Raw genomic sequence first — 17,512 nt, forward strand, 5'->3', positions numbered from 1 at the left:
AGAAGTCACTAGATATGTACTCACTGATAAGTGGATATTAGTCCAGAAACTTATAATGCCCAAGATACAATTTGCAAAACACAAGAAAACCAAGAAGAAGGAAGACCAATGTGTGGATACTTCATTCCTCCTTAGAATAGGGTACAAAATACCCATGAAAGTAGTTACAGAGACAAAGTTTTGAGCTAAGATGAAAGGATGGACTATCCAGATACTACCCCACCCGGGGATCCATTCCATCCTCAACTACCAAATGCAGATACTATTGCATATGCCAGCAAGATTTTGCTGACGGGATGCTGATATAACTGTCTTTTGTGAGGCTATGCCAGTGCCTGGCAAACACAGAAGTGGATGCTCACACTCAGCTATTNNATGGAACACAGGGCCCCCAATGGAGTAGCTAGAGAAAGTACCCATGCAGCTGAAGGAGTCTGCAACCATATAGGTGGAACATCAATGTGAACTAACCAGTATCCCAAGAGCTTGTGTCTCTATCTTCATATGTAGCAGAAGATGGCCTATTTGGCCATCATTGGGAAGAGAGACTCCTTGGTCTTGCAAACTGTATATGCCCCAGTACAGGGGAATACCAGGGGCATGAAGTGGGAATGAGTTGGTAGGGGAGCAGGGGCGGAGGGATGGTATAGGGAACTCTCGGGATAGCATTTGAAATGTAAATAAAGAAAATATCTAATAAAAATTTCCTGAAAAAATAAAAAGAGTGCTTCTTAGAAAACAGAGATGGGGCTTCTTTATTGTTGAATGAGATCTTTATTGTAACATGAAAAAGTGAAAGGGATGTTCAAAAAGGATAGATTGAACTTTGCTAAAATAAAAAACATTTAATAGTCAAAAGATACTAACAACAGGTTGAGCAAGCAATCCTTAGAATAGGAGGAAAATTTACAAATCATACATCTGATGAAGGATTTGTATCAAGGATAGAAATGGAACTCCAAGTTAACAGGAAAATATCAAACATCAATACCAAAGCAAACAACTTGCCAACTTAACTAAAAAAAAAGTCAGTGAAGAACTTGAATAAATGTTTCTCCACAGAAGATATACAAGTGTCCAGCAAGCAAAGAAAATTGACTTCAAGGCTGATGGTGACTAAAGAAATACACTTCAAACCCACACTGAGATGGAGATTTTAGCTCATATTCATTGGGGCATCTGTTATAAAAACAAGGAAATATTCTAGAAAATAAATATTGGTGATAATTTGGAGAAAGTAGAACATATTCTTTGGTTATAGGGATGCAAAATCTTACAGACACATTGAAAAGAGATGTAAATTTTTCAAAAATACAGAACTAGAATTGATACATGATTCAAGAATTTCACTTCTGGGTATACAGTCAAGAGAAACAATAATTGGAAATTGAACATATATTTGTTTTCTCAAGTTCATGGCAGAGTTATTCCCCATAGTCCAAACATGAAATCTACTCAGTATCATCACACAGTTGATTGCTTAAATATGATGTTAGATGTGTGCGTCTCTCTCTCTCTCTCTCTCTCTCTCTCTCTCTCTCTCTCTCTCTCTCTCTCTTGACAATGATATTTAGCCTCTGAAAAAATGATACTCTTACACATTATTACTTATTCCAATTTTGAGGACATTATACTACATGAAGCAAACCAGTTATAGAACAAATGATATATCCTGAGTAGTCAAATTCATAGAAAAAGAAAGTAGACTGAGAATTTCCAGGAACTTGAGGTTTTAAGAAATGGGTGTGGGGACTGGTAGGTTAATGAGTCTAAAATCTCAGTGTGGTGATATAAGAAGCATTTTAGGATGTATGGCAAAGTTAGTTCAATAACAAGGTAAAAAGTAAACACCACATGCTCATATGCTTAAAATGATAAATTTTTATGTAATCCACTTTTAGAAAGGGAGAACTGAGCTTTGCTGACTTGAGTCTAGGAAAACTCTGAGGTGTGATTTGGTTTTGATGTTTCTATCTTATCTCTCTCTTTCTTCCATTGTACCACAATCAAGGACATTAGATTTTAATGATTTACCCAAATCATCATTTTCTGAAATTAAATAGAGTTCTAAGTTTTCTGACTCCCCTCATGTTGATCACAATTACAAACTTATTGCTTCCCATTTTCTCAGAAATGTGACTGAAGCCAGCTTTGATAATTTGATACATTTTTTTATTATGTTGTAAAAGATTTACTCTATGAGAGATCTTCAGAAATTAATGGTCAGATATGGTATCATAGATACTGGTTCAAAAGATAATTACAGTTTCTGAGAAACCTTTCACTACACAATATAGAAGCATTTTCCATCTTTTACTAGTTTAGGTCTGGCCTTCGGGGTCATAAAAGTAAAAGCAAAAAGATGCATTTCATAAGTTGAAAAGAACACACAACAATTCTACCAAATGCTCACGTACTTCACTGTTTATTACATTGTCATTAAATCCACACAATGTATTGGTAACTATATTAGCAGCAGGCTACATAGTGGCAGCTTTTATTATGCCAAATACATTTAGACTTGAATGCCAAGTCACATATTGAATTAGCAAACAAAACAGCCACAATTTCATGAAATTTACAAAAAGTGGTTCAAAATGTGCAATTCTATACTGGTGGGAAAATGAATACTTATGAAAAATTTGGAAGACTTTGAATAATCCAGTAGCTCATGATTGCTTTTTCAAACAAAATTAGTTGAAAATACGTGCTGATTAGATTCATTTTATAACAAAAAGAACCCCCGTTGAGACTATTCAAAGGGAAAAGATATTTTATTTAGCTATTTTCTCTAGTTTTAACATTCCCAGAAACCATCATTACCTCTGTATGAAAAAGAACAAAGAATTAGGCAAATAGAACATTAACTCAGCAACTGTATTGAAGGTAATCTCTTCATATTAAACTGATGTTTGTCAGCTCTGTGAGAATATGTGCACATTTATACACATGATTGCTGAAATATGGAGAGTAAAGTAGTTTTTAATTATGGATCATTGTAAAAATTGTTGAGAACCAAAATAAAATTTGAAAAATGAGTCCAGATTTATGCAAATACACCGAGTCGAGTAGATAACACACAATTTTGTCCTGCTTAATGACAAGGATATGTTGTGAGAAGTGTACTTTGAGTTGATTTCATAGTTCTGTGAATATCCTAGCACATAGTTTCATTAACCAATATATTGTAGTCTGTTGTGCATATGTAATGTGACTACTTCAATTCAATGACCTCAGTCTTCCCTTGTGCATTTATACAAATGATGGCATAATTTAGTTCAGGGTTTGTACAACCAGACAACCTAAATATTTCAAAGGGCTTATGAACTCATTAGTTTAAAATTTCCCAGCTCATAGACTAATATATATTTTACTTAGGGCTAGAATAGTGTCAACTGTCTATAAAAGGTTGCTTACCTTAGGTTGGCTAGAGTTAGTTATCTTTTATTCTGTCACTCTAATAAAAATGGGATGGGAAATACACTAATTAGATCTCAGAGTAGGGCTTTAGGAACTGAAAGGAACAAGACAGCATTGCAGTCTTGACCCATCACTTAATATATATCCTTATTTATTAAAGTCACTTAATATATGAGAAGACATCACCTCAGATTCCCCTTCTTTAAAATGGAAAAAAAATAAGACAGTTTCCTGTGGCTGCTGAGGAGATAAGCTCTTGTGGGAGGAATGATTAGTATAAAACACTGAAGATTCTTGCTAGTGGAACAGAGCACTGCTCTTTAACCAACTCTCCCAAAATAAGGCAGCTAGGATTAAAGGTAATAAAATACAGAATTGGTACAAGAGATGCTTCAACATTACATTTTCATTCTCATAAAGATATCAATAGAATGTACCATGTACATGGCTATGAGTAAATCATACTTTCATCTAAAAGTGACGAAGTTAAAATTATGTTATTTTGTCACTGAGTAGTTAGGCATTATCTGAAAATCTGCAAGCATATGTACTCACATTGAGGCTAGAGCAACAAGAGAATGATGCTCTGCAAGGATCAATCTCTGGTATTATAAAGGCCTGTAACCCAGCTAAGGCTGTTTGAAGGTACTAGTTTAAGGATTGGTGTCACTCTGAAGTTTACAACCAGGGAAGGAGCTATTTGTATTTGAGAACTTTAACTGTTATGACATGATATTTCCTGACATTGTGTAGTAAAATAAACAATAGTGGCCTACACATGTTTAGGAAACACACACACACACACACACACACACACACACACACACACACATCTTCACATCCTTCTGTTTCTCCCAAGTTTCTTCAACCAGTTGTATGTGAATGGGAAGGGGCACAGAACTGCTTCTACTAAAGTATTCTACTAAAAGTATGAATGTTTACCCCAATGCTGGGATTCAACCAAGAAACCATATACTTAGTTCCAAAGATACATACCATAGACAGTCATTTTTCAGTCATGGAGCATTTCATGATTGATCTTTTGAAACCAGAAATTCTGCTATCACCAGGTAGCAGGCAAATCAATACTCAGATGAAGATGTAAATGTCATAGTAACCCTTATGTTTCATGGTACCCCAACTTGTAAAATATCACTGTGTGTATAATATTACTAGAGCCTCACAGGAATTCTTCGAGGGAGACAAGGTAAGCTCTTGATATATTTTTTTACTGTATTGTGGATTTATTTTTTAATTAACTAATTTGTTTTTTCACTTTATAACCCAATACCAGCCCTTTCTCTCCTCCCAATACCCCTTCATGTTTCTCCCCATTCACCTTGCCCTTCACTTTTGAAAAGGGAAATGCCCCTCTCTGGTTGTTACCCATTACTAACCTCCCCAACCTCCCTGGACAAAGCAACCAAACAACACGGAGATCCCTAGGAAGCAATGGTGAATCTTTCTCAAAGGTGGGAACAAAATAGATACCAGAGGTTGATGAAGTAAGGAAGGAACTGGGTGGGAGAAGGGATGGGATGAGATGGGAGGGCGGAAATTATATATAGGAAAAGTAGGGAAGAGAGATGGGAGAGCTGCAGGTGGGGGAAACCTCTAGGACATGCCAGACACTTGGGATGGGGGAGGCCCCAGAGGGTCTATGGTGTGACTCTAGCTGAAACTCCTAGCAGTGGGAGATATGGATTCTGAAGTGGTCACTTCCTATACCAGGCAGGACTCCCAGTGGAGGTATAAGAACAGAAATCCACCCACAAAACCTTTGACCCAAAATGTTTTCTGTCTACAAGATGTGCAGGACTGTTGATATTCTAATCTTTTTTATTTTATTTTTATTTTTTATTTATTTATTTATTTATTTATTTATTTATTTTTTGGTTTTTTTCGAGACAGGGTTTCTCTGTGTAGCCCTGGCTGTCCTGGAACTCACTCTGTAGACCAGGCTGGCCTCGAACTCAGAAATCCACCTGCCTCTGCCTCCCGAGTCCTGGGATTAAAGGCGTGCGCCACCACGCCCGGCTTGATATTCTAATCTTATTAGTAAAGGTGAAACTTCCTGTGGTTGAAGGGTTTGATCAAGTCACTCAGTTAATTGGACCTCAAATTCACAGAATATTCCAAGTTCCCTGGCTCAGTGAGATTTTGTTTACCCTTGAGAGCACAGAGTTTTATGTATCGGTCATTTATTAGAACGTTATGTGCAAAAATATTTGCATTAGTAGAGTTAGAACAGTGAAACATAGTCGTTTTCTGTTAGCCTTTCTTATTCTGAATCTGCTGTATTCTTTAACTCAGGGAGACAGGAAGATGTGAGAAGTAATTTCCTCTCTTGTTCCTTAGGCTGGAGTTATGGGAGATGCAACTTTGAGGACAGGCTCTGTAGCATGACAGAAGACCAGACCCTGCTACCTGGTTGGACAAGAAGAAGTGGAATGATTAGTACTTCACCTCCATTCTGGGACCACAATGGAAACATATCTGGTAAATGCTTTGAACTTCTTTTTCAGTTATGCAAAATATTTCACAATAAATTTCATGGTGTACACCATCTCTGTGTCAAGTAATCCATGTTTATTTCACTTAACATGATATCACCAATCGTACCCATGTTCCTGAATATGGGATGATTTTTCTACTTTACAGCTAAATGAAAGACTACTATGCATTTATACCACATTTTAAAATTAATGCACCAATTTCTGGGTGCTCATGCCCATTTTAAAGCCTACCTTTGGTTGATCTTGCCTCAGTAAGCAGATATTTAGGAATCTTTTCCTGTGAGTATATATCCCTGACTAGTATAGCATACTTATATAAATATAGCAGTTTTCTGGAACACTCATACTAATTTCCATAATAAACAGATTAATTTATATTCTTGAACATATTAGTTTCCTTTTCAGTTTTATTTTTATGTTGGTTTGACCCTTGTTATGTCCTCTGTGTAATTGGTCAGAGACAGAGCATCTTTTTGATATCTTTACATGAATTATTTCATCCCCTAAAATACTTCTGATTATAAACATGCACAAAAAATTTTCATGCCTAAATTCCTGGTACCACAGCATGTCTATTTTGCTAATATTTGGGTTGATAAAAGGTCTTTGGACACTTTAGAGAAATTATGAATCTGAATATGTCAACACCATACAGATTAGAGAATTGAATGCCTTTACTTTGGGTGGGACAAATTTCAGCTCTCTTAAGTAGTATTTGCCTCGTCAGAATTACTAGAAAGATCCATGAACTGCTTCCCTCCTTCATGGTTATCACTAGGGCTGAACTTCCATTTATTCATTACTTAAAGAACTCCATTCATTCAACATTATGTGTTTAACTTACTTTAAGTAATTAAGTGAGTACCTTAATTTAGAATTGGCAAAATTGAATTCCATACATGGCTTTAACTTGTTTATTTCCACATAACATGAAAAAAGTTAACACATTACCTTGTGTAAATAAAACTTTCCTTTCAAAAGAAATAGGTGATATTTTTCTTAATAAATACAATGAAATATCCAGATATGGATATTACCATGGAGAAAATTTAATCTAAGTAAATATGTAAGGCTTACATATAAATAAAAATATCTCACTTATGGATTATAATGGGCATCTTATTGCTGTGTCCTAGTTCTCTGAACTTTAAGAGCAGAAATGATGATATTAAGTTCACAGAATTAATTTAAGGGTAAGATGGATTAAGAGCTAAGTGACATATTTTTGTTAAATTTTGAGATAGGTACTCAAAAACAGCAGATACTCCCATTTCTAAGTGATGTTAATGTTATTAGCAAAATACAATTCTATATAATTTGACTATGAAGGATAAAATTAACTTTATTGGAACAAAGAACCAGTTTCACAAATAGGACCAACTACTCCTACAATACAGTGAGGTTATTATGGGTTGAGTCATGGCAGACATTGATAGTGACTGACTTGGCTGCTGAGATTTTATTTATTGCAATGTCTTATAAATTATTTAGTTGTTGCTTTCACCTTACTCTTCATTGTTCTCAGGGACTCTTTCATGTGTGTGTTTGTTCCTCCCAGCTTTATTCACACACACAGTGGCTCCTCTTTCTCTAAAGCGTTTATTATTTACTCTCATACTAACTCACTCTGTATCTTAAGCTAGGTAACCTGAAAAGTTATAAACTTCTGCTGTTTTCTCTCTTTTAAAAGACCACTATTTCTTTTTGTGTTCTCCCCGCTCAGTGTTAATATTTTTATAGTCTAATGGAAGAGATAAAATTGAACAGTTTACTGCCAAATGATGCTTTCAAATACATCAGGTGAGTTGGTTTAAATCAGCAGGAGTTGTACTTGACTGTTGCCAGCCTTTGGATCACTTTCCCCTAACTAGGCTGCCTTGTCTAGCTACAATTGGAGAAGATGAGCCTAGTTCTACTGGAATTTCATTTGCCAAGGCAGGTTTATATCTTCCTCCCCCTTTTTGGAGCCGTTTCTGAGGAGAAAGGGAGGACAAGAGGATGGAGACACAATAGGTGAGGGGAATGTGGTAGGAAGAGAGGAGGAAGGGGAAGCAATGATTGGGATATAAAGTAAATAAATTAATTTAAAAGTTGTTGGGAGTCAGAGTAGATAGAATCTTGACGCTGTCTGTCACTGGCTGTACAGGCTTACCACTTTCCATTTTAAAATGAGATGATGATACCTAAAAAGAGACCCAGGCGAAAAAGTTCAGTTATCACTTGGCATAATGGACTGATGATCCTAATAGTATTTGTGAGTCATTTATAAATACAATTAATATTAAGTTGTGAGTAATCTCTAGCAGTAATTTTAGTAACTGTCCTAACTTTAGATATTAACTCCTTAAAATATTTATTAAAATAGTTTTAGAATCTTGACTCTATTTGAAATCCTTGGTTCATAAGTGTTAATGACATTTTTGATTAACTTATTCTTGAAATAATTTGTCTGTGCTTCAAAATAAGATTTTCACCATGTATCCAGTATCTTGAGTTTTCAGAATTAAACTTGAAAATCTATTAGGGTATTAAAATATCACTCTAGTCAGAATTTGAAATCCAATAAGGTTCAGGAGTAGAGATGGAAGTGCAGTATTTATTTTTAAAAGCACACTGCATTATATTTGGGTAAAGCAGTATCACTATCAGAAATTCAAATACATCTTTGAAATGACAATATGACTTTTAAAAAGAATAGGCATATTTTTCTTTTTTTTCCCCTAAGAGTCAGAGGATCACGGAGTTTGCTGTGAATCCACATGTTCTATAAATGTCAGATCCTATACCTATAAAGCCTCACCAATATGAGTGCCTATGCATAATCTGAACAAGTACAAAAACAATAGACATTCCAAAGTGGAAAAGAAAAGCCCACAAGGCTTCTACTCTACACAAAGAACTAAACGCAACTTAGAAATGCAGCTAGTGGGATAAATGGTCTTTCCCAAGGAAGAGCATACCAACTGACCACCCAACACCAAGTGATCATCCCTGAAAACATACATACATGTAACATTATATAGACTAAGTTATATTTAGATATGTATAAACATATACAAATGTAGCAACAATTAATGGGAAAAGGGTCATGGATTTAAAGGAAAGGTATACAGGCTGTTTGGAGGGAGGAACAAAAAGGGGAATTGATGTAATTCTATGGGTATTTTGTTCCGCCTTCTAAGAAGGCCCAACATATCCATACTTTGGTCTTCCTTCTTTTTGAGTTTCAGGTGTTCTGTAAATTGTATCTTGGGTATTAGGAGATTCTAGGCTAATATTCACTTATTAGTGAGTACATACCATGTGTTCTTTTGTCATTGGGTTGCCTAACTCAGGATAATATTTTATAGTTCCATTCATTTGCCTAAGAGTTTCATGAAGTCATTGTTTTTAATACCTGTGTAAATGTACCACATTTTCTCTATCCATTCCTCTGTTGAGGGATATCTGGGTTCTTTCCAGCTTCTGGCTATTATGAATAAGGCAGCTATGAACATAGTGGAGCATATGTCCTAATTGCATGTTGAATCATCTGGGTATATGTCCAGGAGTGGTATTGCTTGATCTAATGGTAGAACTATGTCCAATTTTCTGAGCAACAGCCAAACTGATTTACAGAATGGTTGTACCAGTGGTGCAGTCCCACCAGCAATGAAGGAGTGTTCCTCTTTCTCCACATCCTTGCTAGCATCTGCTGTTACCTTTGTTTTCGATCTTAGCCATTCTGACTGGTGTAAGGTGAAATCACAGGGTTGTTTTGATTTGCATTTCCCTGATGATTAAGTATGTTGAACATTTATTTAGGTGCTTCTCAGCCATTTGATATTCTTCAGTTGAAAATTCTTGGTTTAGCTCTCTACCCCATTTCTTAATAGGGTTATTTTGTTCTCTGAAGTCTAACTTCTTTAGTTCTTTCTATATATTGGATATTAGCTTTCTTTCAGATGTAGGGTTGGTAAAGATCTTTTCCCAATTTGTCAGTTGCTGTTTTATCATATTGACAGTGACCTTCGCCTCACAGAAGCTTTGTAATTTTATGAGGTTCCATTTGTAGATTCTCGATCTTACAGCACAAGAGATTGATGTTCTGTTCAAGAAATTTTCTCCTTGCCCATGTGCTGGAGGCACTTCCCTACGTTCTTTTCTATTCATTTCAGTGTATCTGGTATTATATGGAGGTCCTTGATTCACTTGGACTTGAACTTTGTACGGAAGATAAGAATGACTTAATTTTCATTCTTCTACATGCTAACAGCCAGTTGAAACAGCACCATTTGTTGAAAATGCTGTCTTTTTTCCTTTGAGTGATTTTAACTCCTTTATCAAAGATCAAAGATCAATATGTGTGTGGGTTCATTTCTGGGTCTTCAATTCTATTCCATTGATCTACCTGTCTGTCGCTGTACCAAAAACATGCAGGTTTTTGTTGTTGTTGTTTTGTTTTTTATTTTAATCTTATCACAATTTCTCTGTAGTATAGCTTGAGGTCGGGGATGGTTATTCCCCCAGAAGTTCTTTTATTGTTGAGAATAGTTTTCACTATCTTGTTTTATTTGTTATTCCAGATGAATTTTCAAATTGCTCTTTCTAACTCTATTAAGAATTGAGTTGGAATTTTGATGGGGATTGCTTTGAATCTGTAGATTACTTTTGACAAGATGGCTGTTTTTATTATATTAATCCTGCCAATCCATGAGCATGGGGGTTCTTTCCATCTTTTGAGATCTTTTTTGATTTCTTTCTTCAGAGACTTGAAGTTCTTGTCATACAGATCTTTCACTTCTTTGGTTAGAGTCATACCAAGGTATTTTATATTATTTGTGACTATTGTGAAGGGTATTGTTTCTCTAACTTCTTTCTCAACCTGTTTATCCTTTGAGAAGAGGAAGGCCTCTGATTTTTTAGTTAATTTTATATCCAGACACTTTGCTGAAGTTGTTTATCAGGTTTAGGAGTTCTCTGGTGGAATTTTTGGGATCACTTAATATACTACCATATCATCTGCAAATAGAGATTTTGACTTCTTTCTTTCCAATTTGTATCCATTTGATCTCCTTTTGTTGTCTAATTGCTCTGGCTAGGAATTCAAGTACAATATTGAATAGGTATGAAGAGAGTGTGCAGCCTTGTCTAGTCCCTAATTTTAGTGGGATTGCTTCAAGTTTCTCTCCATTTAGTTTGGTGTTGGCTATTGTATATTGCTTTTACTATGTTTATGTATGGGCCTTGAATTCCCCATCTTTTTAAGACCTTTATCATGTAGGGGTGTTGTATTTTGTCAAATGCTTTCTCCACATCAAAAGAAATGATCATGTGGTTTTTTTATTTTAGTTTGTTTATATAGTGGGTTATGTTGATGGATTTCCATATATTGCACCATCCCTGCATCCCTGTGAGGAAGCCTACTTGACGATGATGAATGATCATTTTGATGTGCTTTAGGATACAGTTTGTGAGAATTTTATTGAGTATTTTTACATCAATATTTATAAGGGAAATTGCTCTAAAGTTCTCTTTGTTTGTTGGGTCTTTGTTTGGTTTAGATATAAGAGTAATTGTGGCTTCATAGAATGAAATGGGTGGAGTACCTTCCATTTCTATTTTGTGGAATAGTTTGAAGAGTATTGTCATTAGTTCTTCTTTGAAGGTCTGATAGAACTCTGCACTAAACCCATGTCTTCCTGTTTTTTTTTTTTTGTTTGTTTGTTTGTTTGTTTGGTTTTTTTTGGTTGGGAGACTATTAATGATTGCTTCTATTTCTTTAAGGGTTATGGGACTGTTTAGATGGTTTATCTGATCCTGATTTAACTTTGGTATCTGGTATCTGTCTAGAAAATTGTCCATTTCTTCCAGAATTACCAGTTTTTTTGAGTATAGGCTTTTGTAGTAGGATCTGATGATGTTCTGGATTTCCTCAGGGTCTGTTGTTATGTCTCCCTTTTCATTTCTGATTTTGTTGATTTGGATACTGTCTCTGTGCCCTGTGTTTTGTCGGCCTAAGATTTTCTCAAAGAACCAGCTCTGGTTTGGTTGATTCTTTGTATAGTTTACCTGAAACTCTCATAATGTGAAGGCCTACTCTCCTGAACAGTGCATCCAGCTTAGAGCATGTCTTTGTCATGCTTCAAAAGGCAGCTTTTCCTTGGAGCCCAGGCGAGGGGTGGGCCCATGGCTACACGGCCCTCAGATATCAACATGCTCCTGTGGGCAGATTGGACTAGAAATTTCTGCCTGGCCTTTGGTGGTAACAGGTCCCTGATATTTCAGAACAACAGACCCAGATGTGGCCCCTGGTGATAGTACACAACAGGACCCCACCATGGTCCCAGAGGACATTACTGGTTTCTCACATCTGGTTATTACTCACTACCCTAAAGTCTCCATTATATCTCTTCATTGTGCTTACATTTTTCTATTTCTTTTTATCCTCCATTTCTCTACCACTTAACTTGCCCAATCTTAGTGGTCCATGAGTATCTTCAGTCATTTCAGGAGTGGTCTCAGGAGTGCTATGTCTCTCTCCTGTATTTTGGCACAGGACAGGGGTCATCTTGGGCATGTTCTGTACCCCAAATGCTGTGTAGTACCACACTGGTGGGCATTTCAGTTTATCTCCCTGTCCAGGCCCCATATCACCAGTCTGGTGGTTGCCTTGACTTGCTCCTCCAATACCCTGCCAGAGTAGCCTCTTGTGAAGGTTGTCTATCAGGATAACCACTGCCCAGGGCCCTCAGTCCTAAGCAGAGTTCCTCTAGTCTCTGGTGTGCTCATATCCTGGGAGCCCATATGGGCCTGCCTGACATCAGATTGGTGACTATATCATGCTTGCTTTTTTACAGAATGTTAGGCTACTAATCAATCAAATACTTATAGGTAACACTAAGCATTGACACAGCCTATCTCCCTTATGCCACCTACTAATACACATGTGACACGATAGCAACACTTGTAACCTTTCTAGGTACAGGACCCAGACATGGACTTACAGAACATGCATCAGATCTAATCAGAAAGTATAGTGGCTCATTGCCCAACAACATTCATGCCACTGTTGCAATAGTAGATATGTCTTGCCTTGCAGGTTATCAGTAATCTCATTCAGGGTGGATCCTACTTGCTGAATGAGATTATTGATGGTTTTACCCTGCCTGTATTCTACATAGCAGTCCCCAGTATTATGAAAGCTATTTAGCAGTGAGAAAGTACCCTAGTTGATTTGCAATTGATTTCTCTATGTCCTATAATAAGAGTATGCGCTGTCTTCAATTTAGGAGTCTGACCATCCACTTATATATATAGTAAGCAACTGCAATAGTGTATGCTATTTTGGATGCTTCTAGGGCCTCCCTGCCTAATAACTTGTAAGGAAAAATTCCACACCTTGCACTGTAATTTTCATTTCATAACTCAAGTCTTTTGGAAAGCATATTGTCTATTTGTGCAAAGTACATCCAGAAAAATAAAATTTTAAAAAGCTATATAATGAACTTTCTGACTAGCTGATGGGTTTCCATAAGTCCTCTGCACACATCTTAGTTTTGACTGACCCGCCTAATGTCTCCTCCTCCTTCATTCCCACCTCTTATCCATATTTTAACCTGTATTATTCCCCACACATCATTTATGTCATATGATCTACTATCTCCCATTGTATTTTCACTGTGTTGGGAGATAGTAGACTCTCTGTGGCTTCTTCATGCACTCTTTCCTCAGGGGCTATCTCATGCCTTTTCTCCACCATGTGATCCCACTGATAATTCCACGATCCTCATCATTTCATCCTTTCTATCCCGACTAGTCTACAACTCTAATATCATTTTACCCATCTCTTCCCTTAAGTCATCTTTTTTTTCCCTAAGCACTCCTTTCTAGATTTCTGTCTTCCATTTGTTCTTCATAAACCATGAGATATCCTTGTTCTTGCTCTCTTACTGTTGGGCGTTGGACTATACACAGTCTGGTCTCCAGTCGAGCCGAGATGTTGAACCCTGGGACCTGGTGATGATGATTCACCTACATGGGACAGAAGGAGTTCTCTCCTGTCTACTGGAACCCTGGCTCCTGTCTCTCCTCTTGGCCATGGCCAGTCTCTCTCTTTCCACCTTCTCTCCTTTTCCCCTGCCTTTCTATACTAAAGCTCTAAAATCATAGACTGACTCTGTTCATCAAGGCCCGCTGCACAGACTCTTGCCTATGTGGGAACCTCTCTCCCTCAGCCCTCTCCCCGGTAACCCCAGGTCACAGGGTGTCGCCCCGGGGCTCCCCGGTCGGGTGCTGCCCCTTGTCCACCCCCTGGCAAGTGGGGTCAGTGGCTTAGATTCCCAGCCCGGGCTGAGTGGAAAGCGTCTGGCAGCCCTCCCATGTCTGCCTGCCCAGATCACAGGAGGAGCTCTGGCCAGAAGTGGGCTATCCTCCCTCCCCTTCCTTCCCTTGCCCCCTTTTAGTTCCCACATCTTACTAGAATTCTTTTAGTGTTGACAGAGGTTTCTGCGTGTTCCTTCTCAGTTTTCAGTCGGCAGCCCTTCTATTAACGCACTAGCCATACAAATTACCTGTAATTGCACCCAATCTTTCCACTAGCATCTAAAGAAATTTCATTTGCTCTCAGTGTTTCCTGGTGTTTCTACTCCTTAAAAAAGAATTATACCTGTGTTGTTTAAGTTCAGAGCCTCTTAAGGTTTGAGCTTTCAGATTTCATTTAATTTTCTTTGTAATTTTCTTATGCCCTTAAAAAAATTCCTCTTTCATACAATACATCCCTACTACACAAAATTCCCTTCCTCCACATTTATCAATATTCCCCACGACGTCCTTATTCCCTCCATCCACCTCCCCTCCACTTCCACTCAGAGACGAGAAGGCTTACAAGGGACATCGACTGAACATGGCCTAGCAACCTTCATCAGGACTAAGTACAAAATTTGTCCTCAAGTTTAATCATTTTGTGTCTCTCTGGACTTTTCATTTTAGTGGTCCCCAGTAGCTCCCTGTCTGTCTCATGCTGCTTTTCTTCCAGGGTATGAAAACACACATCATGTTATAAGACTAAGCAGGGTGAGTTGGATTATTTGTCATAAAGAGTCCATTGCAGAATGTGGGGAATCCCTCATGATCACTATATAAATCATGCATTTGCAGCTTTATGGTTTGAATAGCTGTTTATACTGAAATCAGGAAAAATAAATTTTGATTTATTAGTTTCCATATTATTCCAAAAGCTCTTTATTGAGCATCTGTATTATGTTAATACTGCCCTAGGGCCCAATGGTACAGTGGGAAAGAGAATAATTCTTCTCCCCTGTGAACTTTCAATCTACTAACATAAAAAGAAACCTTAGATTTGTGCTCATGAGACAAAAGTAAAAATTTCCATCGAATAACTGCTTTTTTGGATACATGCGTACATTTAAAAACTCACAATGGGACAAAAGTGAAGTCTGCTTGTAAATATGTGTGCTTAGCAGATATCATTTAATAGCATTTATATTGTTTTTACCCAAAGAAATTTTGATTGAGTATCTAAGCATCTGTTCTAAGTATCTACTTGTTTTTTGTTTAAGGGTTCTGATTTTGGAACTATATTATCTGTGTCCCAATTAGTCTGCTTTGTACTGTGGAAATAGTTCTTCTTTTTTTTAAATTTTCTTTATTTACATTTCAAATGCTATCCCGAAAGTTCCCTATACCCCCCCCCCCCCGCCCCTGCTCCCCTATCCACCCACTCCCACTACTTGGCCCAGGCCTTGTGGAAATCTTTCTAACTAACACAGAAGGACTGACCATGACTCTGTTTCACTAAACACTTAAGGATTTAGGCAGTGGGACCTGTGAGAAGGCTCAATGGATAAAAATCACTTATCACGCACACCTGAAAAACTGAGCTGGATATTCAACCCTAACACGAAAGTCAGGAACTGAATGGTAATCTGCACCTGCCACATATGAATACATATGAATACACTTATCCACATATATACAATACTAATACATAAAGATAGATTTGTGTGTGTGTGTGTGTGTGTGTGTGTGTGTGTATGTATGTGTGTCTGTATGCATGTTGAGGATGTCATGTCTTATGTCACCTGAATGTTCTAACTTTCTCAATGTTACTGTTTCTTCTCTTATTTTCTCTTCTGTACCTGAACACCTTCACATTTGAAGGTCTTGTGTGTGCCATATCTAATGAGGAGTAGTGAGTTTTTGGTTTTCCCCTTGGTCCTTCGATTATATAGTCTTGGGTTCTTGTCACCAAGTAGGGTTAAATGTAGGTTCCATCTTGGGAAGTAGGCCTTAAGTCAAATCAGATATAGGTGGGTTGCCCCGACAAACTATGCCACCACGTGGTAGCATGTCTTACAGGCAGAACACCATTGAAGTTTGAAGAGTCTGTATCAGTGCTGTTATGTATATTTTACTTTTGGTAGCATGGAGAGTAAGTTCTTACAGGAAAGATACTAGAAAACAGGGGCAAAGGTTCTACATAGGCACCAGCTTGACCTCTCCATGTAGTACTTCTCAGTTAGTAGTGCAGGAGTTATCTTCTGAATAGGGTCGTGCCATCAGTTTGTGGAGAGAAATCTATAGTGCTTGAAATTGTCTGAGTTGTTTGGGAGTTCCCATGGAAATCCTTGGCTAACAACTCATTTATGTGATATATAGACATACACATATATAACTAGTACTGGGAAGATCATTTAGTGCCAGGAGATGTCCAGTTGAGGATCTGCCTCCCTCATTATTTGACCATTTCATTTAAAATGCCTTATATCTGTATATATTTTATATCTGTATATATATTCAACTGTAGTATGTTTTCATATGACCCTCAAATGTTTCTAGATTCTCGCTGTGTCTTCCTGTATTCCTTTCACATTTGATGATCCTGTTCCAGGTTTCCCTCATTCTCCATCCACCTATGATTATCATATTCTCTTTCCTAGGGAGATCTATTCGCTTACTTAATCTTTTACTCTATAAATAACTTTTATGGTTCTATAGATTATACTAGCTTGGTTATATAACCTCTATGGTTCTATACTAGCTTGTTTATCATTGGTTTTTCAACTAATAGATATATATATAAGTGAATACACACTGTATTTTTTCTCTGGGTCTAGATTATCACACTCAGAATGATTTGTTCAAGTTCCATAACTTCACCTGAGAATTTCATGGCTTCATTTCTTTTAATGGCTGAGTAATATTTCACTGTGTAGATGCACTGCATTTCCTTTCTCTTCATCCTTCTTTGGAGAGAAAGCTAAGTTGCTTGCATTTTTGGCTATTATGAATAGATCAGTAATAAACATGGTTGAACGAGTGCCAACCAAAGAATGATAAAGATGGATTTTGAGGTAGATCCATTCCAGTTTTTCTGCGGAATCACAACACTGATGTTCATACAGGCTGCACAAGTTTGCAGTCTCACCAGAAATGGATGTCTATGTCCCTTACTACATATTTACTCCAAAAGAGCTGTCACTAGAAGTTCCTGAATCTACTAAAAGCACTTTCTTTCTTTCTTTCTTTCTTTCTTTCTTTCTTTCTTTCTTTCTTTCTTTCTTTCTTTCTTTCTT

General features: G+C 37.2%; 1 protein-coding gene and 1 non-coding gene across 2 annotated transcripts in view; one reads left to right on the plus strand and one right to left on the minus strand.

The window, feature by feature from the left end:
* Malrd1 (MAM and LDL receptor class A domain containing 1) overlaps positions 1–17,512 on the plus strand; it is a 658,259-nt gene that overhangs the window by 28,689 nt on the left and 612,058 nt on the right. The window contains exon 2 of the mRNA XM_021195116.1: positions 5,779–5,919. Coding sequence (XP_021050775.1) covers positions 5,779–5,919 — 141 coding nt within the window. The remainder of the gene's footprint in view (positions 1–5,778; positions 5,920–17,512) is intronic.
* LOC115063740 lies at positions 12,776–12,904 on the minus strand. The gene has a single exon (XR_003843619.1). It is a non-coding gene; the product is annotated as a small nucleolar RNA SNORA17 (small nucleolar RNA).

The sequence above is a fragment of the Mus pahari genome, chromosome 3, assembly GCF_900095145.1.
Source record: "Mus pahari chromosome 3, PAHARI_EIJ_v1.1, whole genome shotgun sequence".
NCBI classification, from domain to species: domain Eukaryota; kingdom Metazoa; phylum Chordata; class Mammalia; order Rodentia; family Muridae; genus Mus; species Mus pahari.